This window comes from Cinclus cinclus, chromosome 1, assembly GCF_963662255.1.
Source record: "Cinclus cinclus chromosome 1, bCinCin1.1, whole genome shotgun sequence".
Classification (NCBI taxonomy): Eukaryota; Metazoa; Chordata; class Aves; order Passeriformes; family Cinclidae; genus Cinclus; species Cinclus cinclus.
The window spans coordinates 110,523,789-110,536,474 of NC_085046.1; the positions used below are offsets into that span (position 1 = coordinate 110,523,789).

Sequence of the window (12,686 nt, forward strand, 5' to 3'; positions counted from 1 at the left end):
ATATGACTGAATAGGCAGAGTTCTTCCAGTTCTTTCTCTTGCAGCAATAGAGGTTGGGTTCATGTTATAAAAAGGGGGTAAAATAAAAGCACCCATGGAACAAGGGTTCTTGAAAATAAGGAAAAATGCACCAAATGGAACACCTGGAAACACAGTAATAGTTCACATGATTTACTTACATCTTTCAGGCATTTTTAAGTTGTGATGCTATCCCCAGACAGATGAGCACACTCACACAGACTAACATATGAAAATTAAAAAATATACGGCTAAAATGTAAAAAATATATACTTTTTAACTATAATGAAACAGCAGTGAAAATTCTGTTCAGTGGTTTCACAAACAGCAAGGGAGAGTTGTGAATTTTTATTACACTTACAATATTAAATCTGCCTTTCTGAAATAAAAGGAGTGTCTGAAATGAAATTTATTAAATAGCTGCCAAAACAGCTCTTGATTTCCCCAGGATGCTTTAAGACACACAAATCACACTGACATATACAGATCTTTCAAATCTTTCCTCTTCAATGGCTTAGTGATTGGAAAACAAAATAACAAAATATCAGTCTTTGGTTTAGCCCTAAAGCTGTATACCAAAAGCCCCATGCACATGCTTCCATTATCAAAATTCCAGTGTCTTGCCACCTACTCCCTCACTCTGAGTGGAACAGCTGGCTTTGCCAAAAAAATGTTTCTCCCTCTCATATTTAATCACTGTGGAAAGAAGCACCTGAAATGAATTTGCAGGAGGTAATTAAATTTTTACAGCTCGAATTATGCTGCAGATACTGACATATAAGCAATTGGCTGACTGAAAGCCCCACACGTCAGTGTGCCTGGCAAAGTAACAAAGCTTGCTGCTCCTTGTATTCTGGGATGTTTCACATTTTTCTTAGCATTTCTTTTGAACAAAAAAAATAAAACATTTAAGTCTTAAAAACACCAATGCTATCAAACAAACAAGCAAGAAAACAGAACCCTTCTAGTTGTGTCTGTATCAGGCTCGTAAGAAAACAGCCCAGGCCAGACCAGAGTTTCATCATGACACATTTTGAAAGGTACATCAAGTTTACTTGTTTTAATTAAGGGAATCCCCAGGCAGGCTTACAACTGCACCAAACTGAAACTTTCAATTTGTGACTAGGCACAAAAGACTGACAGTCTTAAGGCTTTAACACAGCATGTAGGGCAAAATTTACTTAAAATCAAGCAAAACTCAGAATTAACTATAAATTAAGCAGTGACAAAGTGACAGCTATAGTATATTCAGTTAATTCAGTTAACTAGCCTAACCTTCAAATTGATAGATACAGCATTAACGTGAAACAAATGTCTCCAGTATTTAATCCATATTTAAAGCATTAAAGGAAAAACTATATTGAAAGCATTGAAGGAAATGGGTTTTGGACCTCAGAGATAATTTTACTGAAAAGCAGTATCAAAATATAGAATTGGACAGCAAAATTCACACCATCCTCTGGAGGGAAAAACCCACAAACAAAAATCTCAAACTACAACGGACAGCACCCCATCAACCAAATGCACTGTAAATCACATAAAAAAGCAACACAGTAGACATGCCATGAGTCAGAAGAAACCTTCCAGAATCCCTATTTCTGTTTCTAATGGTCACAATGAGAATAACACGTGATTTATTGATGATGTTATTGTTTGTTCATAAAATTTTGTCTCCATTTTACCATTATTCATTGATTCATACCCAACATGCAAGAAGACATAAACATGCTAAAGAAATCCCAAAACATAAGAACCAACCAAAAAGAAAAAAAAAAAAAAAAAAAAAAAAACAAACCAAACTCATAACATAATATACCTTAGAAAGATTTGCTACTTTTAATAGTATTTGCTACTGTGGTTACCATGTTTGAGGAAAACCAGTATAGTCCATCTGGGAGGTTATGTATCAGGACAAAATTCTGTAATATTGGTCAAAGAGTCAGCTTAGCCAGGCATCCTAAGTAACTGCAGTTGCCATTAGCAGTCACAGCAGAAACTTGCAAAAGCCAACATAATATTAAGTATACTGCTTTTGTAAGAAGTATGACACCAAAATGTTCTTCATATATATTTATCAGACTAGCATTTAGGTTAACACTGTGCTCTCTTTGCACTAATTAAGACCGCGATCTCAGAGCACAGCTCTAAGCAAGATCATTTTATCCTACTCTCTGTCATCTCTCCGGGGACCAATACAAAAATCACCTTCATTATTTCAACCAGTAAAATCTCTGTCAAGCAGCTGAAATACCAAGAAAACATACAAGGTACCATTCTCTTTCTCTAAAAGGATCCATGGATTTTAGATTTCCACCTAAGTTATCATATGGATTCCACACTGGCAAAGATTTCATTCTCTTTTCAGATGGGGAAACATGAAGTCATATATTAACATGATTATGCATTTAGGTTTTTTCCCTAGGAAAAAGGCAAGATTTATATCACAACTTACTCCCAATTTTTCTGGAAGACCTTGTGTCCCTACTAACTTAATGAGTGTTTAAAAAAGCTTCAGCATCATGCTACATGTACAATGCTTCCCTTGAAATAAACAGGATGACAACACAGAAGAATTGTGTCACTAATTTTATATACAAAACAGTGTAATAGTTAATAGCATTAAACAAAGTGGTTACGAAAGCAGTGAGATTGACTATGCCTGAATCTCACTGGATCTGCAACCTTTGTCTTCTAAATCACCACCATAATCAAGTTTTTTTCTACATTCCCTATAATTCCACATAGCAGAGAATGTGGGCTAGCTATGCCTAGGCCACCTTGCTAATCAGCTATCACTTAATAGCACATGCAAGATTTTCCTCATGTTCACTTGGTGTCTCTTCCAAACTATGAATTTACACAGAATAGTAAAAAAATTATTTATATTTTCAATTTTTATCCACCTCTCACTTTTTGTGCCAAAATTAACAGGGGTGAGAATGAAGATTTTTCATAGCTTAGAAGACTTAAGAAGATTCAGACCTCAATAACCCATGGGTTTTACTAAGAAACAGAACTACATACTCACTAAATGAGATTTTTTTCCGGAGTAATAGTTTTAAGAACAATAACCTCATCCAAAAAAATAAATCAACCATTTATAAAAAGCCCAAAGGAATTGATTATACGGAATGAACTGAAAAATGTATTTGGCTGCAATGTTCAAAGACCAGAGGGTTAAGATACACAGAACTCACTGAAATTCAGTGTACGTTTAACATATGATTACTTAGGTCCATATGAAAATATGAGAGCTTTCCTTTTTCAAATTTGTACACCACCATGATATATAATAATTTTAAACTAGAACAGGTGAACCAGACTTCATTAGAGGAGCTACATTCACTGATAAAGCTACCTGCTTACAGTATATTTAAAACACCACATCCATGCTGAATTAAGACCATAAAATAGTTTAGGATAGCACCGACTTCAACAAGTTCTTCAATCTAAGTCATTCTCTAATTTGACTCTTCCACTTCTCTCCTAGGCTCAGTGTTACATGTTAAGTGATCTCTGGGGGAGCAATATCAGAAGTAAAGAAAACAGCTATTAAAATTTACTAATGTAGCATACAACTAGCGTGGCTGTAGGTGTTGAGAACAACAGAAGGAGGGCTGGAGCCTGAGTCATGGCAGAGCACCACAGGAATAAGAATCCCACAAGAACACACTAAATCACCCGCTCTTCTTTGACAAGTTGCAGTGCCACTGCACCTCCTCCTTCAAACAAGCACCCCCATGACTCCAGAACTAGATTTTGTGACACCCACTAAGACAACCACCACGACCAGAAAGCCCCTGGGTAAAAGGCTGTGCACAAACCTCCTCTGCCTGCTTTGCCTTTCGATGGTCTCAGCCCAGACTCGCCCCAAATGACAACAAAGCAGTCCCAGCTCCCCTGCCCGCATGCTCCCACCTTCCCGACTTCTCAGAACTGGGGCTCTGCTCCACCCTTCCCAGGCACTTAACATGCCCTGCCCTGTGCCAGAACCTTCCACCCAACCCAAAGGCAACTCTTCCCTGCAGGGCAGCTGCTGCCCTCCTTTTATTCCTTTATAGCTGGAGCAGTAAACAGGTGGTGCTAGGAGGTTTGTCATCGTGTCAACAGGGAAATGCTGGAGCAGAGTCTCCTCCTGATGCACGAGGCAGCTCCTGGGATGGCAGGTAAGTGTGCTATGGGAAGGCCACCCATCTGCCTGTTGATCAGCTCTTCTGTCCTCCTGAAGCTGCCTTCTGTATCATCAGGGGGAAAAGGTACAGCTGGAAAGAGCAGATTTTTATCCTAGTTTTCCCAATGCAATGGCTGTAAGTACAGGAATATCAGCTGAGTGTGTACGTCTTCAAGTGGAGCTAAATATTTTTTTATAATGTAAATTCATTATTAGGTTTATGCTTGTGCATTTCCCTAGGCATTGCTTTGAGGAGGGAGGTTGAAAAACAATTTTTAAAAAATATATGTCAATATGCATTTAAGGAGGACAGAATTTCCATTTTCCAACCACATTCCTGGTAGTTTCTAACAGTTGAGAACACAATTTCTGAATAATTTGAATATGCAATATATCTTTCTCTGTCACTTTCTGATTTTTTTAAGGCAATTATAGGACATAAAGGTTATTTGTAACTGTAAAAGCTATTCCTGTCTTGCAAACAATCTCAGCTTCTGCACCTTTGGTTAACTGTTAGCAAGAAAAGGCAGTTTTAGCAGTAAATGGTAAATAATATTTTGGCAATAACCCATCTCCTCTTTATAACCTTGCTATTTTAGTGTAGTACTAGATGTCTTTTTCTGAAAAAAATAAGGAAAAAAAACATAAATTCATTTATTTCTTTCAGCAAGAGCTGAGCTATTTTTATGTAGCTCTTGAGTTCTTATTTTGCTTAATGTCGTTAGTAAAATTACAGCTACTTCAAAACTTCTCAAATAACCAGAAGGCTATGAAAAAGTGTTAATGGTGTTAGACAACTCGAAACAAGATCAATGCAGAATCTTGAGTTGTTTACCAGTCCTTTAGGATCACAGCAGCATTTGTATTGTTAGCAGTCATCTCTAAGCAACTTCTTGTGAAGAAAGCTTTATTTTCTGTGAAGATAAAGACAAAAATAAGGTGATGTTTTTTGTTTGGTTTTAAATCCAAAGACTTTACCAGGAAGTTACTCAGGAATGCCTGGTCTAAATATGTTCCTTGTCATCACTGCTAAATAATGATATAATGAGTGTTGGTTAGCTAACTTACTCTAAATTCCTAGAGATGGTCAAGTAAGCAGGTGCTTCTAGGCCCAGATGAGCATCCAAGGTGATTCATGCTCCATAAACAAGATCATGTGAAAAAAAAAAGTGCCTTACTTCAGCTGAATTTTGTATCACAATTTTCCACCTAGTATTTTCAACAGACAACCTGCTGAAGTGCCTGTGCATGTTCTAGCAGCTGCCATAGAAAATTGAATTATTAACATGGCAAAGATCTCTCCTTACTTCACAAGTGTTACATCATTTTCACACTGCTTTTAATTTTTTTAACATTCTACAAATACTGAAAAACTATACACAATCAGTCACCCTGTCCTCCCCTTCAAAAATCTTGGGTTTAACTCTGACAGGTCTAGCTTTACTATTTAAAAAAAAATGAACAAAAAACAACCAACCAAAAAATAAGATCAGGTATAGCTTAAACACACAGCTGGCCATAAATCCAGAACAACTTTATACCTGATTATTACTCTCACTTGTACCATTAGTGCTCCTAGAACTGACAGCTATTTTTTTTCCGAATACCATTATTCTTTCCCCCCTTCCTCTTTTCTTGTGGTTGGCACTGTCAAAAAATTGTAGCAAATCAATGCTGAAGCTTGTCAAGCACGAAGTGAATACTGCCACATAAAGACAGTGGCTTAGTTTCAGTTATTCCTAGTCTGTCTTGCCTCCTTGCCAAAGAATCCAGCTCCAAGGAACAACTGGATATGCATGTACAGTATCTCCAAGCCATTCATCACATGTCAGGACTAAGGTACATAAAATTATTCAGCATCACCAGAAGCCAGTAAATGATGTAAAAACAAGCCAGGCCGGTTAGAAACCAGGTGGTGATCTTGCCTCCACTCATGCCCTGATTTGATTTCTTCTTGGCCTGGCTTAAACTTTTAATGGATGAGTAACTTCTTCCATTCTGCTGTGGAGTGAGAAATGTGGCCTGGCTTAGCAGGGAGCCATTGTCTGGTATAGTGCAGGAACAATCTCCTCTGTAAATGAAGACATTCAAGCAACAGTCAGAAAGTCACTGGATGGCAGATTATGGGCTATATAATTTGTCTGTATATGCAAGAGCAGAGAAAGCTTATGGAGAAGAGCAGAAGTGAACGCTGCCATGACAAATCAGGTGGAGTTTGTAAACTCTTCTCACCCTACAGAGAACCAAATCTAAACCCAGCTCTCCTGCTTGGTGTATCACTTCATGTTTCAAAGAGATATGTGAGAGGCCTCTGTGGTTGAAATAAGTAAGGGAAAGACATCAAGTACAGCTCAGCCACTTCGGTTTGGTTCAACTCAAAAAACCTGGGTTGATCAAGTTACGCATATGTGAAAGTTGTTACAGGTGTGTTCAGGTGATTTTTGTATCAGATATAGTGTGGCCAGCAGGACCAGAGCAGGGAGTACTGTACTCAGTACTGTACCCTGTACTCAGCACTGGTGAGGCCTCGCCTCAAGTGCCATGTTCAATTCTGGGTCCCTCACTACAAGAAGGATCTTGAGGGGCTGGACTGTGTCCAGAGGAGGGCAACAGAGCTGGGGAACGGTCTGGAGCACATGTCCTGTTGAGGAGTGGCTGAGGGAGCTGCGGTTGTTTATCACGGAGAAAAAGAGGCTTAAGGGAGAGCTTATCACTCTGCACAACCACCTGAAAGGAGGCTGCAGCCAGATGAGGGTCGGCCTCTTCTCCCATGCATCCAGGGACATGACAAGAGGACATAATCGTAAGATACACCAGGGGAGGTTTAGTTTGGACAACATGAAGAATTTCTTCACAGAAGGGGTGATTAGACATTGGAATGGGTTGCCCAGGAAGGTGGTGGAGTCACTGTCCCTGGGGGCGTTTAAGGAAAGACTGGATGTGGCACTTAGTGCCATAGTCTGGTTAACATGGTGGCGGTGTTCAGGCAGAAGTTAAACTCGATGATCTCTGAGGTCTTTTCCAGCCTACCTGAGCCCGTGATTCTGTGAAGCAAAAACGAGGAGGCTGAAGGAAGGAGGGGATGGAAAAACATGGAGCCGGTGGCAGGGGATTTTGGAACAACGAGGGAAAGGGATTGTGGAAGGAGAGAGGGCTGTGCCGAGGAAGCGGGGAAGCAAAGGCGAGGAGCCGAGGCCCAGGGGCGGGTCCGTGAGGGAGCGGCGCTGCACCGGCCGTGTCGGGAGCTGAGCTCCGGGCGCGGAGCAGCCCCTGGGGCCGGGACAGCGCTGCTCCCTGGCGGGGCAGGGGCCGGGCCCCGCGGGTTTGGGTGCTGTCTGGGGGGAGCCGAGCTCCGGGGGGCTGCGGGTGCCATTTTTGGGGGGAAGGGGTGAGGACCGGGCCCCAGGAGCTGTGGGTGCAGTTTGGGGAGGGGGCCGTACATCATCGTGTTCCCTGCCCACGATAGAAGCTTTACGCTGCGTGTCAAGTCGTGTGAGCACCGGTGCTTTCGTTTATCAAAAAGTCAGTGTTTTAAGGCTGCTAAAAGTAATGTATTAATTATAGGCAAGTGCATTTGGTGAGGTAATGAATAAGAAAATTATGCATCTGCTTTATTTTCGCTTGACTCTCAACTCAGAGAAGCCAGATACCTTCCAAAAAGATGTATATGTGCATATATACATATTTATATGACAGGACGTGTGCACACGCTTATATGCGTGGCTGTAAAACTGTTTCACTCAAGCATATATTTTTTCCCTGTAAAACTTTCACTCACGCATATGTTTTTTTCCCTTCAGTAAACGTTTCCTGAACTAGTTTTTACATGTGCATGCCCTGAAAATGGGAAAGAACATGGGTTTCCTTGTTGAATTTGGAAGAGTTGTTCAATAAAAGTAGGGCTTTTTGTTTATTTTTTTTATTTTATTTTTTTTCCTTTCCTGAAAACATGCATTTGGTTCCTTCTAAGTAACTCGATATTTTGGAGAGCTTCTTGTATGAAACCAGCTAAATAGCAAAGGCTGGTGTTATAAAAGGATGAATAAGATTTTTCTGGTAGTGTAGATGCTGAAGGACGTGTCCTGTGATTGCAGCTGTGGGCTGCAGTCTGTTGTTGGCGAGTGGAAAGACCGACTCAGCAAGAAACAACGAATTTATAATCGAACGTAGTTGTGTTGTGGGTTTTTTGTAAGTTTAGAGTGTATGGCCAGGTTTTGAGATTTTTTTTTTCGAGTGGGGAATTAGCTCAAATGGTAGAGCGCTCGCTTAGCATGCGAGAGGTAGCGGGATCGATGCCCGCATTCTCCAGTGTTTTCCGTGTGGATGTCATTATAAGCCAACGACAGCGTTTAAAATTATTTTCCTATTCATGCTTATTTTTTTTTCTATAATGTATAATTTCAGAAACCTGAAAGAACTGTAAATTTTTCTAAAAAGCGTATTGATTTAAATATTTCGTTTTAAAATCAGATGTTTGTTCTTTTGCATAGAGGAAATACAGTCTTTGTGTGAAATAATCAAATTTACTGACATCTTACATGTCATCTTGCATTATAATAAGAAATGACATGTAGTATTTTTTGAGAAAAGGAAAGGACTTTTTTGATTGGTCCTTAAGTATTTGTTTAATGACTTCATTCATCAGTTAACTTTACATTTGGTATTATAGTTTAGTGTGTCATGAACAAAATTTTTTATTCATGCTTTGAGTAAGACTCATTGTTTCTGCTCTATTTTGGTTGTATAGGCTGTTTATTAGAAAGAGTAGGCTAGAACATTCTGTAGTTCTTTGCATCTGGTAGTAAGATTGTGCATTTTGCTTGTGAATTTTCACATTTCTGAAATACGTTGGAAATTTATAAATATATGCTTGCACATTTTAAGGCTTCATGAGGAGTTTTTTTGGTTTAGTGTTTTGTTGTTGGTTTTTTTTTAATTCTGATTTTACTTTCTTACTTGCTTATTCAGATATTTAACTGCTTGTAGTTCCAGTTTGAGATAGCATGAGGAAATGAGCAGAATGTGCTTCTTAAGCATACATAAACAAAATATAACATAACATAAATTTGTGCAATTAGGAACTCGGGAGTGCACATATTAAAACAAACAGAAATGGGAAACAAAAGTTATTAATTAGGCTCTATGTTAAGGGAGAAGGAGAAACCCTGCTGCATGAATTTACAAGTAGCACCTGTGAAGAAAGTAAGGGACATCTTCCTGTGACCACGACAAGAAAGGAATAAACTTCTAGATGGAATGGGAAAGAAATTGCATTTGCTTATTTCTCTTGTATTCTTCAAGTACTGGAGAGAAAAGAGGAATTGTGACTGTAAGGCTGCTTGATGCCTCTTAAAATGAAGTCTAATGGAGAGAAAAGTATTATGGTCTTGTCATGAGTCCCTTTTGGACTCAGGTAATTTAAATGTCTGTTTGCTTGGAATGAGACTCTTCAGTAGTCTTCTGTGTGATTATTGTTGCTTCTGTGTTTTCTGTGTTTCTGTTACTGCATGTTACTGTCAATACCTGACACTTTCTGTGCTTTTAAAGGTAATGAGTTATATTGCTCTTCTTGGCTGATGAAATGCAAGTTGTGCACTGACAGAATGAGGGAATTTGGTGGGGCTCTGTTCACGTGCAGTCTGCAATCACTCAAAAAGCTGAAAGCTCTCCGGACTAATGACTTTTCATTACATTTATGCCCAGCTTCCTACATTGGGGCACTTCTGTCCATTAGGGCTCGTAAACACTGGAAAAGCTTACTTCTAATTGTTTTGGTGAAAATATGAATAGAAGCAAGAGGCTTTTACTCATCCCAAGTAGTGTTTTGTGTCTTTATTTTTTAGGTAAACCATCCTGTGAAGAACTTATAGGATTGAGAGACAAAAGGGTCCTGGCTCTCAAGAGAACTACAGCCTGTGGAAGTATACTACTTGTTAATGGGTAAGTAGTTCCCAGAGCCCCATGTCAAAGGAGTGACCACTCTGGGTCTGTCTGTGCGTTCCTAGTCAGAAACTGCATAGAGAGATTATATGTAAAGAACCTTGAGGGAATTCAAATCTGTTTGATTTTTTTATTCTTCTTATTACTATTACCATTCATACTTTACACTACACTCCTCTGTAATATCGTGCTTAAATCAGTTGCACAAGATAGTTATTCATTCTGAAAAACAATTTGTTTGTACAAATTTGCTGGAAGATACTGCAATGTCTTTGTTGTAGTCTACAAATAGGAAGTAATTATTCCTTAGCTGTCTTTTATTAATACCTTGTTCCAAACATTACTTAGAAAATCTTTCAGGCTGAGATGGAGCTTGGGGACCATCATATGGCAGCTCTGGAGACAGTGTTGTACGACATGAGGGCCATCTGTAGAATCTCAAGCATTCAAAAATCTCAACTGTATGAAACTCTTCTTTTAAATAAAATTATTTTACAACACGATTGTCAGACATTTGTTTTCTGAGCTGAGCACACTGCAGTTCTGATTTTTCTCTTGATGGGTACTGCGTGATATTTGACAATAAAGCTTATGGAAATTTTTTTTCTGAAATGGCTACTAATACCCCATTTTGACCAAGTTGTAACCAGAAGTTGTATTTTGAACTCTTTTTGAAGAGAGAGGTGATTTCACTACCACGTGTAAGCACTTAGAATCCTAGAACCATAGAATGGTTTGTGTTGGACAGGACGTTAAAGATCATCTTGTTCCAACCCTTCTGTCATGGGCAGGGACACATTTTTCTGAAGGAGGTTGTTCTGAGCACCATCCAGCCTAGCTTTGAACACTGTCACAGCTTCTCTGGGCAACCTGTTCCACTGCCTCACCACCCTCACAGTAAAGAATTTCTTACTAATATTTAACTTAAACCTACCCTGACTCTGTTTAAGGCTGTACCCCTTGTGCTATCACTGTGTGCCTTTGTGAAGTCACTCTCCAGCTTTCTTCTAGACCCTCTTAAGGTTCTGCAAGGCTGCTTTTGCTGGGGGCACCTCTCCTGTAGGCTGAGAAACCCCAACTCTCTCAGCCTGTTTGAAAGGAAAGGAAGTTATACCTTTAAAATGTGTTCAGCTTCCAATTGTCAGATATTTTTCCTGTCAAATTCAATGTTGAAAAAAAACCCCACATTTTTTCTCAGTAAACTTTGCCCAGTATAAGAAGAGTGAAATAATATAGTTTTTAAGGTAAATCAGTAGAGGTTTCCTCACCTAGGCCAGTGACCTTACATCTTTTTTGTATTTTGGTCCATGTTTTATTTCCTGTGGTTGCAATTAGTATTGCAGTAACTTGTTGCTTCTAAGTGTAGGCCTTGACATCTAACAGATGGGTCTGGACACAGATGGGTTGTGGAGTCTGCTGTGTGCTTTCAGAGACTCCTGGAACACAAGTGGGCTTTGTTTTGGTGAGCTTATGGATCTGTTTATGTCATGTCTTAAGACACATAGGTGTGCTGTTCCTTGTTCACCTAAAAAAGAAATGTTAATCTTAAAAAAACCACAGGCAATGTGCTTCTTTCTGACCTTGGATCTGAGCAGGTTTTATCTTACTGTGAATAGGAGCACAGCCTGGTTACATTATGGATGGACCACAGTGGATAAGGCTTGTGCAGTGGTCTCTAATAGCCCTCCTGCACCTGCTCTCAATTCCAAAATATAGGAGAAGGACAACTTTTTTTTTTATTCTTTTCTGTTCAAAGACACAGTATTTTCTACAGCACTATTATAATAGGGGAGAACTTTTCAAAATACTGGTTTTTTTCCCCAGTATTGTTACTATTTCCACAAAAATACTGAAATAGGCTACACAGGAGAATCCCTACAATCAGCTTGTTTTGACAATAGAAAGCTCTACAGAGCATTGAAATGCAGCTTAAGGAACAGTTTCACTGTACTGGAAAAGCTTACTTCCTTTGGTGTAAATATTGGAGCTCCTGCTTATTTCTGTTGTTGCAAAAATCTGGTCAAGACTAGTTATGTGTTTAAAAAAAAGTAGAAATCAATAGAAGAACTAAAAACTATTGTAGATTTATCATTTTTATGAATACAGAGATAGCAAAAGCAGTATTGGGCTAAAATGAACAAAGGATAAATGCAGGGAGGAAGAGCATTTTGTGTGTGAGGGTGGGGATGGTGCTGTGCAGGGCCAGGAGTTGGACTCGGTGGTCCTTGTGGTTCCCTTCCAACTCAACATATTCTGTGATTTGAGTCCTTGCTGGGGGAGAGGTTTCAGGTTAGCTGGAAGAAAAACATCTTGCATTGTTGCTCTTTCTGATTGCTACCAGAAGTCTGTGAATGAGTTTAACTCTCTCTTTATAAGCTGTAAAGGAAAAAACGGAGTGTTAATTTATAAAATGGGATGTCAAGATCAGCATGTGGGTGTTGTCACTGGTTAGCGAGGTGTGTGTGTGACAGTCTTTTTTGTTAGAGACCACTGCTAGTAGCAGCCCTGTGCTCAGGCTGTAAGTCCTACCGGGACTCATTGCAGTGACCCTGGCACA

At 39.3% G+C, this 12,686-nt stretch overlaps 1 protein-coding gene and 1 non-coding gene across 8 annotated transcripts in view; both read left to right on the plus strand.

The window, feature by feature from the left end:
* The first annotated feature begins 4,012 nt into the window (after positions 1-4,012).
* UBE2V2 (ubiquitin conjugating enzyme E2 V2) overlaps positions 4,013-12,686 on the plus strand; it is a 36,491-nt gene continuing 27,817 nt past the window's right edge. Inside the window, exons 1-3 of one of the 7 annotated variants that reach the window (XR_009933034.1) lie at positions 4,013-4,184; positions 10,010-10,129; positions 10,478-10,622. Coding sequence is in view for 6 of the 7 variants with exons in the window: in XM_062488834.1 (XP_062344818.1) it covers positions 10,126-10,129 (4 nt within the window). In the remaining variant the exon portion in view is untranslated. Of the gene's footprint in view, positions 4,185-6,974; positions 6,993-7,565; positions 9,603-10,009; positions 10,130-10,477; positions 10,623-12,686 lie in introns of those variants that run through there. The other 6 variants (XM_062488853.1, XM_062488879.1, XM_062488834.1 and 3 more) reach the window with 6 other exon arrangements.
* TRNAA-AGC (transfer RNA alanine (anticodon AGC)) lies at positions 8,425-8,497 on the plus strand. The gene has a single exon. It is a non-coding gene; the product is annotated as a tRNA-Ala (tRNA).